This window comes from Salmo salar, chromosome 15, assembly GCF_965601325.2.
Source record: "Salmo salar chromosome 15, fSalSal1, whole genome shotgun sequence".
Classification (NCBI taxonomy): domain Eukaryota; kingdom Metazoa; phylum Chordata; class Actinopteri; order Salmoniformes; family Salmonidae; genus Salmo; species Salmo salar.
The window spans coordinates 28,982,924-29,005,000 of NC_138305.1; the positions used below are offsets into that span (position 1 = coordinate 28,982,924).

At 44.9% G+C, this 22,077-nt stretch overlaps 1 protein-coding gene across 2 annotated transcripts in view; it reads right to left on the bottom strand.

Moving 5' to 3' along the window:
* Nucleotides 1-424: 424 nt before the first annotated feature.
* LOC106571106 (B-cell lymphoma/leukemia 11B) overlaps nucleotides 425-22,077 on the bottom strand; it is a 52,497-nt gene continuing 30,844 nt past the window's right edge. For both annotated transcript variants that reach the window (XM_014143783.3, XM_014143784.3), the window contains exons 3-5: nucleotides 5,620-6,311; nucleotides 4,665-5,480; nucleotides 425-4,432 (exon numbers count right to left, since the gene is read on the bottom strand). In XM_014143783.3, coding sequence (XP_013999258.1) covers nucleotides 3,812-4,432; nucleotides 4,665-5,480; nucleotides 5,620-6,311 — 2,129 coding nt within the window. In that variant the 3' untranslated portion in view covers nucleotides 425-3,811. The remainder of the gene's footprint in view (nucleotides 4,433-4,664; nucleotides 5,481-5,619; nucleotides 6,312-22,077) is intronic.

Below are 22,077 nucleotides of genomic sequence, written 5' to 3' on the forward strand. Positions count from 1 at the left end.
ATGTAACATCAAGTTGTGGTTAGCAGGTGATACTGAAGCACCAGTCATGAGACATTCAACATAACTACTGGTGGGTCTTGTAAAATAAACAACTAAAGACGCAATGATGGTAATGTAAGAGATGATAATGTTAGCAGTAATGGTGATATTCATGTTAATACTACTTCAGATGTTAGCAGTAATGGTGATATTCATGTTAATACTACTTCAGATGTTAGCAGTAATGGTGATATTCATGTTAATACTACTTCAGGTTTTAGCAGTAATGGTGATATTCATGTTAATACTACTTCAGGTTTTAGCAGTAATGGTGATATTCATGTTAATACTACTTCAGGTTTTAGCAGTAATGGTGATATTAATGTTAATACTACTTCAGGTTTTAGCAGTAATGGGGATAGTCATGTTAAAAATACTTCAGATGGGCAATTGCAACATTTATTGGATTTGTTGACTTTCTTTTCAACACATTACAAAAATACATATATGTTCAAAACAGCCGACGTTACTGCTGCTGCTTTGAAACTACTTATTTTTCACAACAATCCCTCAAAAAAGAAAAGGAAAAAGATTTTTTGTACAAAGAGTAAAAGTCATGAAAGTTGAAAATGTGTTAAAATTTAAATTTTAAGTGCCATCACAAGAACTTCAACCAACCATGAGAAGAAAAATAACAATATTGTCCATGAACGCCTCCTAAAACTGATTTGATAAAAAAAAAAAAAAGCATTTCTCCCATAACCCATTGCGGAATCCCAATCCCAAAATTCCTCTGATATTCGGGATGATTTCTAATTTAAATGTTTTTTAATCCATATTAGGATAGATTTACCAAAAAAACGACTTTAAACATTTGAATCGAATCACAATTGGATTGGGAAGGTAAAATAGAATAACAGAATGTTGGAACCATTTGTTTTAAAAATGCAGCATAATTTATCAATATTACAAAGACACTGTGTATCGTCATACAGTGAGCAAGAAATTATACGTAACTACTCATGTAAATCTACTTAAAATCCCTCCACCATCATAACCATACAATGCTCGTTATGGTATTCAAAACATTGAAGAAAAGAATACTTTGTTATTTCAAAACACAGAGGATTTCATCATTAACATACTTCAACACTGTAAACATTATTCTGGGACTGAATGTTATTGTCTGAAATGACTAGTTCTGTTTTGCGGGTCTGTCTTCCTGGTTTCTCAATGCCATAAAATAACTCTCTAGCATCCATATTTTGGATGGAATATATGAAGCTTGTTCAGAAGTGGGAATTGTAGGTTTCTCCTCTCTCGCTGTCTCAATTGCGATAATAACAGTTATTATAGTTATTATCAAACTTGTTCTGAAGTGAGAACTGATCAAAAAAATAAACGTATTGGAATACACTAAAGATGTACTCTTACTGAATATCAACATGTGATTTCCCCAAATGCATGTCTCTATGGTATCAAACACCTTTTCAGTCAGTCTCATACATTATGATAACTAATCTATTCCATTTCCACATGCTGTTCTGAAATAGAGGACCATTATGAGATGAGTGTTTTTGTGTAAGAATCTGATTTCTGTCAACAAGATGATGATAAATAGGAAGATTCTCATTCGAGAGCACACCCATGTCCACTTGCCTAAACACACACAGCACATTTAAAACAGGCTGTGTGAAGTGATATCTTTGAGGTGAGGTGATTATCTCTATTGAAGATGGTTGTATTAAGGGAAGATGTGGCCTCAATCTTCCCTTATATTGGTCCTCTTTCTCTCTCTCTGATGTCCTTGGTATTAGATTTGACCAGTAGATATGCATTTGGGTTAAAACACACTTTTCATATGCTTTCAATTTCATTTGAATGACTTTGATCCTTGCTTGGGTCTCTCTCTCTCTTTCTTTCCTTCTATGTCTCTCTCCCTCGCTCCCTCTATCCTCTCTCCATTTTCTCTATTTCAATCTTTCATTTTCTACCTCAAGAATGATCCAATCAGATCTCAAGGTCATGTGGCCATCAGTCTAACAGCTGTGCTGAACATTATTACCATAACTCAATGTAACTCAAATAGGCTTTTTTAGATTCATCCAAGGATGAGCCATACTCATTCCTCGCAGTTGAAAATCACAAATTGTAAATCCCTAAAAGCCACGAACGCCACGTACAGTGTCTTCACAAATCTGTTATTGGGCGTTAAACCCCCATATCGCTTTGTGAAGCAAAATGAACAACCCCCACCTTTTCCTTTTCAAAGCTGTTCTACTAATACATGAATGCTGAGTTAGTGAACTGTGAAAGCAGGCAGGCAGATTGAGGCTTAGAGCACACAGTGGAGAAACACAGGCATTGATATGAATTCCATTCTGAGACCGTTTTGCTGAATCCTGAGGGGATCAGAACTCACCCTGGACGACGAGAACACTACTGTTCAAGAATTCCCCAGAAGGAACAATGAAATGATTCTAGAAGTGGAATGTACAGTACAATGTAGAATGTTTAAAAGTTTAACTTAACAAATTGGTTTTGATGAAGCTTTATCAAGTGTCAAGAGGTTGTAAGTGACATCGCCGCTATGTTGTTCAAATGTAAACAGTATGATCATAGGAAGGAAGTACTATTGAGAGGACCTGTATTGCAATTATCTAGTGAATGGTTGCAATAACAATATATATTATTCAGAACTTAAATAACTCGAGCCACTGATCTTTGATTGTTTTAGTTAGAGTGGACATTCTGAATGTAAAATATGGGGCTAGTATACATTTAGTTTCTGTTTAATAATGATGGATCAAAGCAAATCTAATATTTACATAATGTTTGATGAAATAAAACGGTTTACTCTTCCCAAAACATCCACATTTACTACAGCAAGTTTGAACTGATATATTTTAAATATTCCCATGGTGATTTAATCCTGCATCTAAGGTGTTTATGTCAATGTCTGCAACCGCTATTTATGTCCCTGGCTAATATTGGGAATGTGGGGACTGGATTGAATCATAATAATAATTTCCTTTAGACAATTCTACAACACATGCTGATATTAAAAAATAATAGTTTGTATAAAATTGCCTGTAATCTCTTCAGATTTTTAAAACATCAACGTTTGGGATTTTTGAAATCCCAAAATGTATATTCTATTGTCATATTGACATTCAGTGCTTTATGTCAAAGATGAGGAGATGGATTGTAGTCTGCTGTTGACCTAATAGGATATTAATATTACAGATAAAAAATAAATAATTGCTATCATAATTTAAGAAGTTTACTTATTTACTTATAGTTTCCTTAAAGGATTGTTTTTTTAATTAACAAATCAAAATTAAATTCGTATTTCTAATCAAGTGTGACCTGTTTCAAGTTATGTGTTTTTTAGAAAAAAAATCTTCATCATATTTTTTTTACTTACTAGCTAGCTACCTAATTCCCTATAAAACCCCACAAAGATGTACCTGCACATGCCCAATATCTTTACAAAACTCCAATAAATACAGACATTATTGCACAGTAGAAAGGCTCAATGGATTCCTAAATGATCAAATCCTCAGATAGATCAATAGTTGGCAGGAAACTAAAGGTTTCTAGAAAAATCCCCCATCCCATGTTTCTCTTTGTTTATATTTCTCAGGTGGCAGTTTCTGTGACAAAAAGAACAAAGAAAAACAGAATTACGTACATTAAATTGTCCCAAAAAATATTCAAGAAGAGAAAGATTATCCAGCCAAGCCCCGTGTTGAAGTCCTGTAAGTGTTCATTCAGAATGAGTCTGAGGTGTTAGCCTAGCATTAGCTTTAGCTTTAGCCTAGCATTAGCTTTAGCCTCTCTCAGCCTCCTCCAGTTTGACGTCGCTGGCCATCAAGTGTTCCCCATGCCACTTCTTCATGTGTTTCTCCAGGGTGCTGTAGACGCTGAAGGGCATGTGGCAGATATCACAGCGGTACACCTCTTTCCCAAACTGCCCGTGGGTCTTCATGTGGCGAGTTAGCTTGGAGCTCTGGGCGCAGGCGTAGCTGCACAGGTCACACTTGTAGGGCCTCTCTCCCGTGTGGCTGCGCCGGTGCACCGTCAGGTTGCTGCAGTTCTTGAATATCTTCCCACAGTACTCACAGGTGTCGCTCCGTCGGCTCTCCTTACTAGGGGGTCGACCCGGCCCGGGACCCCGCAGGAGGTGAGGGGTGGAGCTTCCGCTGCGGCCCGATGCGCCCACTCCCTCCAGGAATTCCCCAGGAGAGGTGGAGAAGCGGAGGGAACCTGTCTCGGAGGAGGAGTGCTCTGAGGAGGTGGCGAAGGGGGACTGGTGGGCGTCACTGAAGCCGTGGAGGAAGGGTTCTCTGATGAAGTGGCGTGAGGCGGCGTAGCCGGCCAGGAGCTGGGAATACATGTTCTCTGGGGAGATGAGGGTCGGAGCCGCGGGAAGCTCCAACTCCTTCTCAACCTTCACATCAAATAGAATGAAATTAAAGTTTATTTACACTGAATTTAACAACTCTAAACCCAGTAAAACAATCCAACTAGATAAGAGAAACATGATGTACTTGTTTCAGCAGTCTAAAAGTCTGTTTTATAGTGTAGGAAACAGTTGTGTAAACGACAAACATAAGAAAACATAAAAACACAACAAGAAGAATAAAAGTCACTTAAAGGAGTAGCTAAAAGGGGGTTCTTACCTTGATTCTCTTGTTGGAGGGGTTGGGGCTGGTGATGGGGGTGGGCCGGCGGTGGAACAGTCCAGTGAAAGAGTCTTCTGACCCACTAATCCTTCCGTTCATCAAGGGCCTCTCCTCTCGTTCAATCTCTCTCTCTCTGTCCATCGCTCTGTCCATCGCCCTGTCCAACGCTCGCTCTCTGTCCCTCTCAATCTCCATCTCCCCCCTCCCTGCATCTCCCCCCTCTCTCAACTCTCTATTAGGCTGCCTCTCCCTGTCCAGACTCATGGTCTTCTTGGAAGGGGCCAGTCTCAGGTGATTGTCCAGGTGGTTGTATGGGTGCATGATACCCACCCCTCCGCTCTCCGTCACTCTATCCCCACCATGAGGCTTCACATCTGGGGAAGGCCTCGACCCGTTCTTCCTGTTCTTGTGGAACTCTGAATCCATGCTCAGGTTAGACTCAGGCCTACTTAGGCCATTCCTCATCTCTTCCTCATCCTCAATTTCCTCCTCCTCTTCTTCCTCTTCCTCATCCTCTTCCTCCTCCTCGTTGTCCATCCCCATTCTTCCCTCCCCCTCTCTGCTCTTCTCCTCCCCCTCTCCTCCCTCTCCTCTGTTCCCCTGTTCAGGGGAGCTACCCATGGAGCCTGACTTGTGTATGTGTGTCTTCATGTGTCTCTTCAGCTTGGAGGCTTGAGAACAGGCATGGTCACACAGATGACACTTGTAGGGCCTCTCTCCTGTGTGACTCCGTCTGTGGACTATCAGGTTGCTCTGGAACTTGAAGGTCTTCCCACAGAACTCACAGGACTTGGACTTGGCTTGGGCCTGCACCTGAATGAATGAATGAACAAATTCATTATTTATTGTCCCATAGGGGAAATATCTTGGCAACATTACAAGCAATTCTGTAAATCATATAAGACATTACAAGACATACATCAGCATATATCCCAGGACACACTGCACATACCTGGGCCTGGTTCTGTCCCCGGGGAGGAGTGGTGGCGTTTCCCTGAGGCGTGGAGGGCTGTGGGGGGTAGGTGAGGAACGGTGGAGGCTTGGAGCCCGACTGGAAGAGAGTTGGACTCAGCAGGCGGTGCATGGGGGGCACCCGGGTGGGCGAGAGAGGAGGTGTAGGGCCTCCGTTGTTAGTATTGTTGCCAACCGCCAGCTCTCTGAGCCTTCTGGAGAAGTCCATGGAAGGAGGTTCCATTGGGGTCAGACGCATCACCCTCTCGAAGGCACTGGGGTGCTGGAAGAGCAGGGACCCCATCTCCTCTGGACCCAGGCGCTCCAGGAGATGTCTGGGGGGCGGGGGTCTGACGAAGGGTGGGGTGGCTGGGAGCCGTGTGTCCAGATAGCCCGGAGGGGGACGGGGGTGGTGAGGATGTTGGGGATGGTGTGGGTGGTGCTCCCTGAGTAGTGGCGCCGCCATCCGGAGGAGGTGAAAGGGGTTAGAGGTGTCCCCCAGGAAGGTTGGTAAGGGAGAACGAGGGAGGGAGTCTCCCCCACCCATGCGAGGGGTGAGGGTGTAGTTGGAGGGGTGTGTGTCCAGGTAGATGCGGATGCCGTGGGTGTGTTGGGCATGCTGGAGCAGGAACCAGGCGCTGGTAAAGGTCTGTTTACAGGAAGTGCAGATGTAGCTGGACGGCTCATCTTTACCTGAGAAAGAGGGGGGGGAGCAAGAAAAAGGGAGAGATTGTAAGTGGTTGGTTCCTATTTTAATAAGAGGTGCCTGCTAAATGACTAACATGAGAAAACTGTAGAAAGGAATGCATGACTGACTCATACTGCAATAGAGTTTTGAATCGCCTACATAATAACATAGGCATAATCAACATACATATATTATCTTTTGGCATGTCTGGAATGACAGCATATAAAACTAGGATCTCAATGACCTTTTCACACGACCCTGCTGTACACCAACATAACAACATGACGTGAGAGAGGTATTCTATTCTCCCAGGACAGTCGACTTTATCACTGAGCTCTACATGAGAGAATATCAGATGATAACCTGAGTGAGAGAATGTGAGATGATAACCTGAGTGAGAGAATGTCAGATGATAACCTGAGTGAGAGAATGTCAGATGATAACCTGAGTGAGAGAATGTCAGATGATAACCAGAGTGAGAGAATGTCAGATGATAACCTGAGTGAGAGAATGTCAGATGATAACCTGAGTGAGAGAATGTGAGATGATAACCTGAGTGAGAGAATGTCAGATGATAACCTGAGTGAGAGAATGTCAGATGATAACCTGAGTGAGAGAATATCATATGATAACCTGAGTGAGAGAATATCATATGATAACCTGAGTGAGAGAATGGTTAGTGTGATCTCCTCAGACAAACACATATGCATATATGAGTAATACAAACTATATGCAAACAAACCCGGGGCTACCTAGGGGCAGGATAATATTAATGTGTGTGTGTGTGTGTGTGTGTGTGTGTGTGTGTGTGTGTGTGTGTGTGTGTGTGTGTGTGTGTGTGTGTGTGTGTGTGTGTGTGTGTGTGTATGTGTGTGTGTGTGTGTGTGTGTGTGTGTGTGTGTATGTGTATGTGTGTGTGTGTGTGTGTGTGTGTGTGTGTGTGTGGTGTGGAGGAACGAACGATATATGACAAGAGAGAGAGGGAGAGGGAAAGAAAGAGGGAGCTGAGAAAGGAAGAGAGAGAGAGAGATAGATCTGCACATGTTCTCCACTGTATGCTTATTGTTATTGTTGAATGTATGGTTATTTTGACCCTTGGTTATTGTTGTTACTGTTGTCCCGTTGACAATTTTGATTCTCTCTTTTTTTTTTCATATTGTAAATGTCCAAAATAAGCTTTGGCAATATGTACATTGTTATGTCATGCCAATAAAGCAAATTGAATTGAGAGAGACGCCCCCGTGAGGGTGACAGTATTCCCTCCCCCATATGCCCCCCTTAGACACAACTATGACAACATAACCAACAAAAACAGGTCACAACTACTGCAGCTCTGTCGCATGCTGGGTATGTATAGTACATAGTCAATGGTACTGTGGGCTTCGAGGGGACGCCTATGGTAGGTACACCTATGGCTCATCTCTTGGCAGTAGTACTGTAGACTACTTTATCACTGACCTCAACCCAGAGTCTCTCAGAGCGCCTACTTGAACAGAGCAATACTCAATCATGAGGCATCAAAGCCAAAGGAACGGAATAATATTAAGAAATGCTATAGATGGAAGGAAGGTAGTGTGGAAACCTACAGTGCCTTCCACTAATATTGGCACCGTTGGTAAATATGAGCAAAATGGCTGTGAAAAAAAGGTCTTTGCTGTTTATCCTCTTGGTATTTCATTCAAAATATTCACCAAAATCAAACCTTAAATTGAAGTAAAATGATGTTTTTTAAATAAATGGGAAATAAATATTTTTCTCCAAAACATGTGTGCCACAATTATTGTCACCCCTAGAAATTCTTATGAGTAAAATCTAGCTGAAGTATATTCCCATTCATATTTGATGTTTTTAAGTTCACCTGAGTGATTAGGAACACTTAAGTGGTAAGCCATGACTTCCTGTTTCACTGGGGTATAAATATGAGGTGACGCACAGGCCAAGTTCCCTTAGTCATCCATCACTATTGGAAAGACCTGAGAATACAGTAATGATGTGTGACAGAGGTTGTTGAGCTGCACAAATCAGGAAATGTCTTTAAGAAAATAGCTCAACGGTTGAAAATGCCCATTTCCACGATCAGGGCAATAATGAAGAAGTTTAAAACAACTGGAGATGTTAACAATCAGCCTGGAAGAGGACGTGTGTCCTATATTGACCCCGAGCACAGTGAGGAGGATGGTTTGAGTGGACAAGAAATCTCCAAGGATCACAGCTGGAGAATTGCAGACGTTAGTTGGGTTTTGGGGTCAGAAAGTCTCCAAAACTATGATCAGACGCCACCTACATAACCACAAGTTGTTCAGGAAGGTTGCCATAAAAAAAGCCTTTCCTGTCATCAAACAACAAACTCAAGCGGAGACAGTTTGCCAAACGTTACTGGAACTTTCAATGTGACCGGGTTCTATGGTCAGATGAGACGAAAATTTTGCTTTTTGGAAGCAAACACCAGAGGTGGGTTTGGCGTAGACAGAGAGATAGTCATGCAGAAAAGTACCTCATCCATGGGGGTGGATCTTTGATGTTGTGGGGCTGTTTTTCTTCCAAAGGTCCTGGACAACTTGTTAGGATACATGGTGTCATGGACTCCATCAAGTACCAGAAGATATTACATCAAAACCTGACTGCCTCTGCTAGGAAGCTTAAACTGGGCCGTGGTTGGATCTTCCAGCAGGACAATGATCCAAAACACACCTCAAAATCAACACAAAAATGGTTCACTGACCACAGAATCAAGGTTTTGCCATGGTCTTCCCAGTCCCCTGAACCAGACCCCATAGAAAACCTGTGGGATAAGCTGAAGAGGAGAGTCCACAAGCTTGGACCTGGGAATCTGAAGGATCTGGAGAGATTCTGTATGGAGGAATGGTCTCAGATCCCTTGTCAAGTGTTCTCCAAACTCATTATGCATTATAGGAGAAGACTCAGACCTGTTATCTTGGCAAAGGGAGGTTTAAAGGCACAGTCAACTTAGTGTATGTAAACTTCTGACCCACTGGAATTGTGATACAGTGAATTATAAGTGAAATAATCTATCTGTAAACAATTGTTGGAAAAATGACTTGTGTCATGCACAAAGTAGATGTCCTAACCGACTTGCCAAAACTATTGTTTGTTAACAAGAAATTTGTGGAGTGGTTCAAAAACGAGTTTTAATGACTCCAACCTAAGTGTATGTAAACTTCCAACTTCAACTGTATTTCCCTCAGATTACACAGACCCACAAAATGTTGATAAACTCCCATATCTACTGGGTGAAATAACACAGTGTGCAGTCACAGCAGCAACATTTGTGACCTGTTGCCAAAAGGAAAGGGCAAGCGGTGAAGAACAAACACCATTGTAAATACAACCTATATTTATGTTTATTTATATATATATATATATATATATATATATATATATAGAGAGAGAGAGAGAGAGAGAGAGAGAGAGAGAGAGAGAGAGAGAGAGAGAGAGAGAGTTAGAGAGAGAGTTAGAGAGAAATAGAGAGAGAGTTAGAGAGAGAGAGAGTTAGAGAGAAATAGAGAGAGAGTTAGAGAGAAATAGAGAGAGTTAGAGAGAAATAGAGAGAGAGTTAGAGAGAGAGAGAGTTAGAGAGAAATAGAGAGAGAGTTAGAGAGAAATAGAGAGAGTTAGAGAGAAATAGAGAGAGAGTTAGAGAGAGAGAGAGTTAGAAAGAGAGAGAGTTAGAGAGAAATAGAGAGAGAGAGAGAAATAGAGAGAGAGAGAGCAATAGAGAGAGAGAGAGCAATAGAGAGAGAGAAATAGAGAGAGAGAGAGAAAGAGAGAGAGAGAAATAGAGAGAGAGAGAATTAGAGAGAGAGAGAGAGAAATAGAGAGAGAGAAATAGAGAGAGAGAGAGAGAAATAGAGAGAGAGAGAGAAATAGAGAGAGAAATAGAGAGAGAGAAATAGAGAGAGAGCAATAGAGAGAGAGAGAGAAATAGAGAGAGCAATAGAGAGAGCAATAGAGAGAGCAATAGAGAGCGCGAGAGAGAGAGCGAGAGAGAGAGCGAGAGAGAGAAATAGAGAGAGAAATAGAGAGAGAGAGAGAGAGCAATAGAGAGAGAGAGAAATAGAGAGAGAGAGAGAGAACTAGAGAGAGAAATAGAGTTTGTGGTGCTCACTAGGCATATGCATCCACTTTTTCATGTTATGGGTCCTACTCTGATTCTGTGGTGTTCCCGGCCCAGGATCAACGTCTTTAGTGATCAAATAAAGGCTCTTTAAAATGGCTCCACACACACAGCACTGATTGAAAGAAGAACAGACCATTTCAGTAAATGAGCCTCTCATTAACTCGCTGACCTGCCTCCCCGGGGCTCTGTCTAACCAATCACTGAGCCAAGACGGCACACGTCGCCACAGTTACTGGAGTCTGTGTGCGTGTGTCTGTGTGGAGCGTGTGCGTGTGTGGTACGCCTGGCTGTCTACCTGTGTTTAGTTTGGCTGGTCTTCACAGACCTGTTTGGCAGCTGAGCGCTGGACAACTTACAACTTGGACGGAGAGAAGAGAGGGAGAGAGGGAACCAGAGATGAGGAGGAGGGGAGTGTAAGTAGAGAGTCTTTAGGGACCATGATGGTTTTAGAGCTTTTTCCTGATATAACAGTGCAGTTGAACATCATGGGGGAAGAGCACTATGGAATCCAAGCCTTATCACGCTCTTAGTCTTGCAATTACATATATTTCAACATTAGGTCATGAATTTTTCAGCCATGTGTGTGTGTGTGTGTGTGTGTGTGTGTGTGTGTGTGTGTGTGTGTGTGTGTGTGTGTGTGTGTGTGTGTGTGTGTGTGTGTGTGTGTGTGTGTGTGTGTGTGTGTGTGTGTGTGTGTATGTCTATGAGTGTGTGGCTAGCTAATCAAACCCCCACAGACCCCCTCCCTGTGTGAATTTGCATCTTCACACATCTTCAAGGGAGAGTGCCATATGCTGTTAGAGCTGCGTGGCAGTTAATGGACTGGCAGATAATGGCTCTCTGCTGATGGCTCTCTGCTGATGGCTCTCTGCTGATGGCTCTCTGCTGATGCCTAATGACTGAAAAACCCTAATTTCATCATCTTCCCTTACAAGCATGAGAAGGGAGAGTAACAGGAGGAGGGAGAGAAGGAGAGAGGGAACGGAGGAGAGAGAGAAGGAGTAAGAGGGAGAGGAGGAGTGAGAGAAGGAGGAAGAGAAAGAGGGAAAGGAGGAGAGAGAGAGATGGAGGGAGAGGAGGAGAGAGAGAGAGGGGGATGAGAGAGTGAGAGATAAAGGATATGCAAATGAGTCAATCAGGACTTACCAATCAGCTGTCTCTGTGTGATGCTGTGAAATCCCCCATCAGGAAATACAGCATCTACATGTAGTAGAGCCAGACGGAGTCACACACACACACACACACACACACACACACACACACACACACACACACACACACACACACACACACACACACACACACACACACACACACACACACACACACACACACACACACACACACACACACACACACACCAGGGAGCAAGGGGAGCGATGTAGCTATCTCTCCAGCCAATAAAGGCTCTCATTAAATCCTCGCGGGCCATGCTATGATTCAATTTGCAGTAATTACCATCGTCTATCCACTGATACACACATACACACACTTCTGTCCTCTCATACACACACACACACACACACACACACACACACACACACACACACACACACACACACACACACACACACACACACACACACACACACACACACTTCTGTCCTCTCATACACACACACATACACACACTTCTGTCCTCTCATACACACACACACACGCACGCACGCACGCACGCACACACACACACACACACACACACACACACACACACACACACACACACACACACACACACACACACACACACTTCTGTCCTCTCATACACACACACATACACACACTTCTGTCCTCTCATACACACACACACACACACACGCACGCACGCACGCACACACACACACACACACACACACACACTTCTGTCCTCTCATACACAAACACATACACACACACACACACACACACACTTCTGTCCTCTCATACACACACACACACACACACACACACACTTCTGTCCTCTCATACACAAACACATACACACACACACACACACACACACTTCTGTCCTCTCATACACACACACACACACACACATACACACACACACACACACACACACACACACACACACACACACACACACACACACACACACACACACACACACACACACACACACACACACACACACACACACACACACACACACACACATACAACCTTTTGTCCTCTCATATACACACACACACACAACCTTCTGTCCTCTCATACACAACATCTTCCACTGACCACAAAGTTCAACTACTAGTTACCATGCTTACACTGTCATCTCCATGGAGACAATGATGAGATCAAATGGCCCAATTAACTTCCCCTTCCTCACCCCTCCTCATCCCCTCCTGCCCCTCCTCACCCCTCCTGCCCCCTCCTGCCCCCCTCCTGCCCCTCCTACCCCCTCCTCACCCCTCCTGCCCCCTCCTCATCCCTCCTGCCCCCTCCTCATCCCCTCCTCACCCCCTCCTCACCCCTCCTCACCTTTCCTCTCCCCTCCTCACCTTTCCTCTCCCCTCCTGCCCCCCCTCCTCCCCCTTCCTGCCCCCTTAACATTATTCTACTCCAAATTCAGTGGGAGGAGCCAGTAATCAGACAGGACATCATTAATGGTAGGTATATGCGTATAGGTGGGCCAATCATACAATAGTTTCCCTCCCTCCTGGGTTAGTTTTTACTAAACCCCCACCAGCCAATTAGGTATTCTGTAGGGACCTTAGATCTTAAACCTAACAGCGCTTTTATTCTTTCCAGATTGGCTTTTATAGCAATTACTTGTCTTAAAAGCACAAACACAATGCCAGGGAGCAAGAGAGAGGGGGGGGGGGGGGGGGGGGGGGGGGGGGGGGGGAGAGAGAGGGGGGAGAGAGGGGAGAGAGGGGGAGGAGGGAGAGAGAGGGAGGGAGGGGAGAGAGAGAGAGAGGAGGAGGAGAGGGGAGGGAGAGGGAGAGAGAGAGAGGGAGGGGAGAGAAAGAGAGAGGGGGGAGGGAGGGAGGGAGGGAGGGAGGGAGGGAGGGAGGGAGGAGAGAGAGAAAGAGAGGGAGAGGGAGAGGGAGAGAGAAAGAGAGGGAGAGGGAGAGAGAAAGAGAGGGAGAGGGAGAGAGAGAGAGAGAGGGAGGGAGAGAGAGAGAGAGAGAGAGAAAGAGAGGGAGAGGGAGAGGGAGAGAGAGAGAGAAAGAGAGGGAGAGGGAGAGGGAGAGAGAAGTGTTCCATGGTATTGAATGGTTACATCTGGGGGTTGAAGAAAGTGAGGCTTGGTGAGGTTTGACGCAGCAGTCACGGTAACACACGGTAACACTCGCTATCCCTATTCCAACCCTTAACCCTTACCTTAACCATTCAGAGTTAATGCCTAAACTTAACCTTAAACACTTTGAAATTTGACGTTTGCAACAACTTAAAAATGTGACATTTGAGAAACATGGATGAACGTCAAATTCTGACATGAGTCTGTGAGAGCTAGTTACAAACACACACACACACACACACACACACACACACACACACACACACACACACACACACACACACACACACACACACACACACACACACACACACACACACACACACACACACACACTCCTGACAAACCCACACACAAATAGGGCCTCCCATCCTGGGAAGGAGCTGACCCCTCTGGTGGTGTATCTAACCCCTCTGGTGGTGTATCTAACCCCTATGGTCTTGTATCTAACCCCTCTGGTCTTGTATCTAACCCCTATGGTCTTGTATCTAACCCCTCTGGTCTTGTACCTAACCCCTCTGGTCTTGTATCTAACCCCTCTGGTCTTGTATCTAAACCCCTCTGGTCTTGTACCTAACCCCTCTGGTCTTGTATCTAACCCCTCTGGTCTGTAAGCTATCTAACCCCTCTGGTCTTGTACTACCCCTCTGGTGTTGTAGCTGACCCCTCTGGTCTTGTATCTAACCCCTCTGGTCTTGTATCTAACCCCTCTGGTCTTGTATCTAACCCCTCTGGTCTTGTATCTAACCCCTCTGGTCTTGTATCTAACCCCTCTGGTCTTGTATCTAACCCCTCTGGTCTTGTATCTAACCCCTCTGGTCTTGTATCTAACCCCTCTGGTCTTGTATCTAACCCCTCTGTTTGTACTACCCCTCTGGTCTTGTATCTAACCCCCTCTGGTCTTGTATCTAACCCCTCTGGTCTTGTATCTAACCCCTCTGGTCTTGTATCTAACCCCTCTGGTGTTGTAGCTGACCCCTCTGGTGTTTGATCTGACCCCTCTGATGTTGTAAACAGGTTCTCATTAGCCTGGCTGGGATCTAGAGGCTCCCGGAGGTCCCCTTCAAACTCACCCCTCTGCTCTCCTCCCTGTCTCCTCACCCCGCTCCCCTCTCTCTTCACCCCTCACCTTCTCCCCTCGCCCCCTTCTCCCTTTCCTTCCCATCCTTCCCCTCCTGTCTCTGCTGTCTCTGCCTTCTCTGCATGCCCCTCTCAGCTCTGCTCCAATGGTTTGTTGTCTGTCATAATGGGGGCTAATCAGGCAATAGAAGGCTATGTTGAGCAGAACAGAACAGAATAGAACAGAACTGAACAGAACAGAGCAGAACAGAACAGAACTGAACAGAGCAGAGCAACACAAAACAGAACAGAATATAGCAGAACAGAACAGAGCAGAACAGAACAGAACTAGAACAGAGCAGAGCAGACACAGAACAGAACAGAATAGAACAGAGCAGAACAGAACAGAGCAGAACAGAACAGAGATAGAACAGAGCAGAACCGAACAGAATAGAGCAGAGCAGAACAGAGCAGAGACAGAACAGAGTAGAACAGAACAGAGATAGAGCAGAACACAACCGAGCAGAACAGAGCAGAGCAGAGCAGAACAGAGCAGAGAAGAACAGAACAGAGCAGAGCAGAACAGAACAGACAGAGCAGAAAAGAGCAGAACAGAAGAAAACAGAGCAGAACAGAACAGGACATAACAGAGCAGAGCAGAGCAGAACAGAGCAGAGCAGAACAGACCAGAACAGAATAAAGCAGAGCAAAACAGAATAGAGCAGAACAGAATAGAGCAAAGCAGAACAGAGCAGAGCAGAATAGAGCAGAGCAGAATAGAGCAGAACAGAACAGAATAGAGCAGAGCAGAACAGAATAGAGCAGAATAGAGCAGAGCAGAGCAGAGGAACAAAACAGAGCAGAACAGAGCAGAGCAGAACAGAATAGAGCAGAACAGAATAGAGCAGAACAGAACAAAATAGAGCAGAACAGAACAGAGCAGAACAGAGCAGAGCAGAGCAGAACAGAGTAGAACAGAACAGAGCAGGACAGAGCAGAACAGAGCAGAGCAACACAAAACAGAACAGAATAGAGCAGAACAGAACAGAGCAGAACAGAGCAGAGCAGAACAGAGCAGAGCAGAACAGAGCAGAGCAACACAAAACAGAACAGAATAGAGCAGAACAGAACAGAGCAGAACAGAGCAGAGCAGAACAGAGCAGAGCAGAACAGAGCAGAGCAACACAAAACAGAACAGAATAGAGCAGAACAGAACAGAGCAGAGCAACACAAATCAGAACAGAATAGAGCAGAACAGAGCAGAGCAACACAAAACAGAACAGAATAGAGCAGAACAGAACAGAGCAGAACAGAACAGAGCAGAACAGAGCAGAGCAGAACAGAGCAGAGCAGAACAGAGCAGAGCAACACAAATCAGAACAGAATAGAGCAGAACAGAACAGAGCAGAACAGAACAGAGAAGAACAGAACAGAACAGAACAGAGAAGAACAGAGCAGAACAGAACAGAGCAGAACAGAACAGAGCAGAGCAGATCAGAGCAGAACAGAACAGAGCAGAACAGAACAGAGAAGAACAGAGCAGAACAGAGCAGAACAGAGCAGAGCAGAACAGAACAGAGCAGAACAGAACAGAGCAGAGCAGAACAGAACAGAGCAGAACAGAGCAGAGCAGAACAGAGCAGAGCAGATCAGAGCAGAACAGAACAGAACAGAGCAGAGCAGAACAGAGCAGAACAGAACAGAGCAGAACAGAACAGAGCAGAACAGAGCAGAGCAGAACAGAGCAGAGCAGAACAGAGCAGAACAGAGCAGAGCAGAGCAGAACAGAACAGAGCAGAACAGAGCAGAGCAGAACAGAGCAGAACAGAACAGAGCAGAGCAGAACAGAGCAGAGCAGAGCAGAGCAGAGCAGAGCAGAGAAGACAGAGAAGAACAGAGCAGAGCAGAGCAGAGCAGAGCAGAGCAGAGCAGAGCAGAGCAGAGCACCATATAGCCACTGTGAGGGTGGCAGTAGCAGGAACAGGGTAAGGCTCTCAAACTAACTCAAACCAGGCCCAAGCCAACTATAACCACTTACATATGTGTGAGCTCTGTCGGTGTGTGTGTGTGTGTGTGTGTGTGGTGTGTGTGTGTGTGTGTGTGTGTGTGTGTGTGTGTGTGTGTGTGTGTGTGTGTGTGTGTGTGTGTGTGTGTGTGTGTGTGTGTGCATCTGCAGCCAATCTGAACTAGGCCTGCTGAAAGCCCTGACAGACAGAGGGAGGCTTTAAGGGGACGGGCTGCCAAATCGGTGTGTGGGATACAAGGACAAACACGCACACACACATGCGCACGCACACACACAAACACACACACACACACACACACATACACACACACACACACACACACACACACACACACACACACACACACACACACACACACACACACACACACACACACACACACACACACACACACACACACACACACACACACACACACACACACACACACACCCACACACACACACACCTGTCTAAGGTATGTATATCTGCCTCCCTGACCAGTATGTCTCATGAGATGCAGGTCAACTGAGTGAATGGAACAATACAGGTATCATAAACAGAAACAGACAATAACAACCAGCCTCTCGTGTATCATGTATCTCCAGCAGCATAACCAGAGACAGACAATAACAACCAGCCTCTCGTGTAGCAAACTATGAGAGCTGCTCTGCTGTGCTCCAAGCCTCCAAGGCATCTCTCAGGGCACGGGGACAAGCTGTGAAAAAGAACTGGAAAGACCTCTCTGACAGTAAGAGCTATGCTTCTTGACTCAGTCTCTGTAGTCGCTCAACAACAAAACACTGAGCTCCAAAAGTGCATTAGCTAAGCTTCCTGAGGCATCTCTGTGGGCCTGACTCATCGACTCATAACTGTAGTGTTTATGTGTGTGCGTGTGTGTGGGGGGGGGGGGTCCCACTGTGTCTGCTGTCTATCATGTGTCGCTGGATGAGGTTGATGGATGACTATCATATGTGTTTGTGGTTGAGAGAAAACAAGATTAAGGGAATAGTGAGAGAGAGAGAGAGAGAGAGAGAGAGAGAGAGAGAGAGAGACAGACAGACAGACAGACAGACAGACAGACAGACAGACAGACAGACAGACAGACAGACAGACAGACAGACAGACAGACAGACAGACAGACAGACAGACAGACAGACAGACAGACAGACAGACAGACAGACAGACAGACAGACAGACAGACAGACAGACAGACAGACAGACAGTTGACGTTGGAAGTTTACAAACACCTTAGCCAAATACATTTAAACTCAGTTTTTCACAATTCCTGACATTTAATCCAAATAAAAATTCCCTGTCTTAGGTCAGTTAGGATCACCACTTAATTATAAGAATGTGAAATGTCAGAATAATAGTAGAGAGAATGATTTATTCCAGCTTTTATTTCTTTCATCACATTCCTAGTGGGTCAGAAGTTTACATTCACTCAATTAGTATTTGGTAGCATTGCCTTTAAATTGTTTAACTTGGGTCAAACGTTTCGGGTAGCCTTCCACAAGCTTCCCACAATAAGTTGAGTGAATGTTGGCCATTCCTCCTGACAGAGCTGGTGTAACTGAGTCAGGTTTGTAGGCCTCCTTGCTCGCACACGCTTTTTCTTTTCTGCCCACAAATTTTCCATAGGATTGAGATCAGGGTTTTGTGATGGCCACTCCAATACCTTAACATTGTTGTCCACCCCCACAACATGATGCTGCTTCACGGTTGGGATGATGTTCTTCGGCTTGCAAGCCTCCCCCTTTTTCCTCCAAACATAACGATGGTCATTATGGTCGAACAGTTCTATTTTTGTTTCATCAGACCAGAGGACGTTTCTCCAAAAAGTACGATCTTTGTCCCCATGTGCAGTTGCAAATCGTAGACTGGCTTTTTTATGGCGGTTTTGTGGCAGTGGCTTCTACCTTGCTGAGCGGCCTTTCAGGGTATGTCGATATAGGACTCGTTTTACTGTGGATATAGATACTTTGTACCTGTTTCCTCCAGCATCTTCACAAGGTCCTTTGCTGTTGTTCTGGGATTGATTTGCACTCATATGGTCTCTCTCTCTGTCAGTTCATATGGTCTCTCTCTCTCTGTCAGTTCACATGGTCTTTCTTTCTGTCAGTTCATATGGTCTCTCTCTCTCTCTGTCAGTTCATATGGTCTCTCTCTCTGTCAGTTCATATGGGCTCTCTCTGTCTGTCAGTTCATATGGTCTCTCTCTCTCTGTCTGTCAGTTCATATGGTCTCTCTCTCTGTCAGTTCATATGGTCTCTCTCTCTCTCTGTCAGTTCATATGGTCTCTCTCTCTGTCAGTTCATATGGGCTCTCTCTGTCTGTCAGTTCATATGGTCTCTCTCTCTGTCTGTTCATATGGTCTCTCTCTGTCAGTTCATATGGTCTCGCTCTGTCAGTTCATATGGTCTCTCTCTCTCTGTCAGTTCATATGGTCTCTCTCTCTCTCTCTCCGTCAGTTCATATGGTCTCTCTCTCTCTCTCTCTCTGTCAGTTCATATGGTCTCTCTCTCTCTGTCAGTTCATATGGTAGCTCTCTCTCTGTCAGTTCATATGGTCTCTCTCTCTGTCAGTTCATATGGTCTCTCTCTCTCGCTCTGTCAGTTCATATGGTCTCTCTCTCTCTCTCTCCGTCAGTTCATATGGTCTCTCTCTCTCTCTGTCAGTTCATATGGTCTCTCTCTCTCTCTCTCTCTCCGTCAGTTCATATGGTCTCTCTCTCTGTCAGTTCATATGGTCTCTCTCTCTGTCAGTTCATATGGGCTCTCTCTGTCTGTCAGTTCATATGGTCTCTCTCTCTCTGTCTGTCAGTTCATATGGTCTCTCTCTCTGTCAGTTCATATGGTCTCTCTCTCTCTGTCAGTTCATATGGTCTCTCTCTCTGTCAGTTCATATGGGCTCTCTCTGTCTGTCAGTTCATATGGTCTCTCTCTCTGTCTGTTCATATGGTCTCTCTCTGTCAGTTCATATGGTCTCGCTCTGTCAGTTCATATGGTCTCTCTCTCTCTGTCAGTTCATATGGTCTCTCTCTCTCTCTCTCCGTCAGTTCATATGGTCTCTCTCTCTCTCTCTGTCAGTTCATATGGTCTCTCTCTCTCTGTCAGTTCATATGGTCTCTCTCTCTCTGTCAGTTCATATGGTCTCTCTCTCTGTCAGTTCATATGGTCTCTCTCTCTGTCAGTTCATATGGTCTCTCTCTCTGTCAGTTCATATGGTCTCTCTCTCTCTCTCTCCGTCAGTTCATATGGTCTCTCTCTCTCTCTGTCAGTTCATATGGTCTCTCTCTCTCTCTGTCAGTTCATATGGTCTCTCTCTCTGTCAGTTCATATGGTCTCTCTCTGTCAGTTCATATGCTCTCTCTCTCTCTGTCAGTTCATATGGTCTCTCTCTCTGTCAGTTCATATGGTCTCTCTCTCTCTCTCTGTCAGTTCATATTGTCTCTCTCTCTCTCTGTCAGTTCATATGGTCTCTCTCTCTGTCAGTTCATATGGTCTCTCTCTCTCTCTCTGTCAGTTCATATTGTCTCTCTCTCTCTCTGTCAGTTCATATGGTCTCTCTCTCTGTCAGTTCATATGCTCTCTCTCTCTCTGTCAGTTCATATGGTCTCTCTCTCTGTCAGTTCATATGGTCTCTCTCTCTCTGTCAGTTCATATGGTCTATCTCTCTCTCTCTCTGTCAGTTCATATGCTCTCTCTCTCTCTCTGTCAGTTCATATGGTCTCTCGCTCTGTCAGTTCATATGGTCTCTCTCTCTCTGTCCGTTCATATGGTTTCTCTCTCTCTCTGTCTGTTCATATGGTCTCTCTCTGTCAGTTCATATGGTCTCTCTCTCTGTCAGTTCATATGGTCTCTCTCTGTCTGTCAGTTCATATGGTCTCTCGCTCTGTCTGTCAGTTCATATGGTTTCTCTCTCTGTCCGTTCATATGGTCTCTCTCTGTCAGTTCATATGGTCTCTCTCTCTGTCAGTTCATATGGTCTCTCTCTCTGTCAGTTCATATGGTCTCTCTCTCTGTCAGTTCATATGGTCTCTCTCTCTGTCAGTTCATATGGTCTCTCTCTCTGTCAGTTCATATGGTCTCTCTCTCTCTCTGTCAGTTCATATGGTCTCTCTCTCTGTCAGTTCATATGGTCTCTCTCTCTGTCAGTTCATATGGTCTCTCTCTCTCTGTCAGTTCATATGGTCTCTCTCTCTGTCAGTTCATATGGGCTCTCTCTCTCTGTCAGTTCATATGGTCTCTCTCTCTCTGTCAGTTCATATGGTCTCTCTCTCTCTCTGTCAGTTCATATGGTCTCTCTCTCTCTCTCTCTCAGTTCATATGGTCTCTCTCTCTGTAAGTTCATATGGTCTCGCTCTCTCTCTGTCAGTTCATATGGTCTCTCTCTGTCTGTCAGTTCATATGGTCTCTCTCTCTCTCTCTGTCAGTTCATATGGTCTCTCTCTCTGTAAGTTCATATGGTCTCGCTCTCTCTCTGTCAGTTCATATGGTCTCTCTCTCTCTGTCAGTTCATATGGTCTCGCTCTCTCTCTGTCAGTTCATATGGTCTCTCTCTCTCTCTGTCAGTTCATATGGTCTCTCTCTCTCTCTGTCAGTTCACATGGTCTCTCTCTCTCTGTCAGTTCATATGGTCTCTCTCTCTGTCAGTTCATATGGTCTCTCTCTCTGTCAGTTCATATGGTCTCTCTCTCTCTCTCTCTGTCAGTTCATATGGGCTCTCTCTCTCTCTGTCAGTTCATATGGTCTCTCTCTCTGTCAGTTCATATGGGCTCTCTCTCTCTCTGTCAGTTCATATGGTCTCTCTCTCTCTCTGTCAGTTCATATGGTCTCTCTCTCTCTCTCTCTCTGTCAGTTCATATGGTCTCTCTCTCTGTAAGTTCATATGGTCTCGCTCTCTCTCTGTCAGTTCATATGGTCTCTCTCTCTCTGTCAGTTCATATGGTCTCTCTCTCTCTCTGTCAGTTCATATGGTCTCTCTCTCTCTGTCAGTTCATATGGTCTCTCTCTCTCTCTGTCAGTTCATATGGTCTCTCTCTCTGTCAGTTCATATGGTCTCTCTCTCTGTCAGTTCATATGGTCTCTCTCTCTGTCTGTCAGTTAATATGGTCTCTTTCTCTCTGTCAGTTCATATGGGCTCTCTCTCTGTAATAATCATTTTGCTGAGATTTCAAAATGTCACATGGAGTCTGGCTGTTCTGCTGCTCTGCAGGGCTGTGGGAGGTACTGTAAGCCTGTCCCAGGTGGGGAGTAGGGGGACTAAGGCTGGGTCTGGGGCTTGAGCTGGGAAGAAACAGGAGGGATTGGAGGAGAATGGTG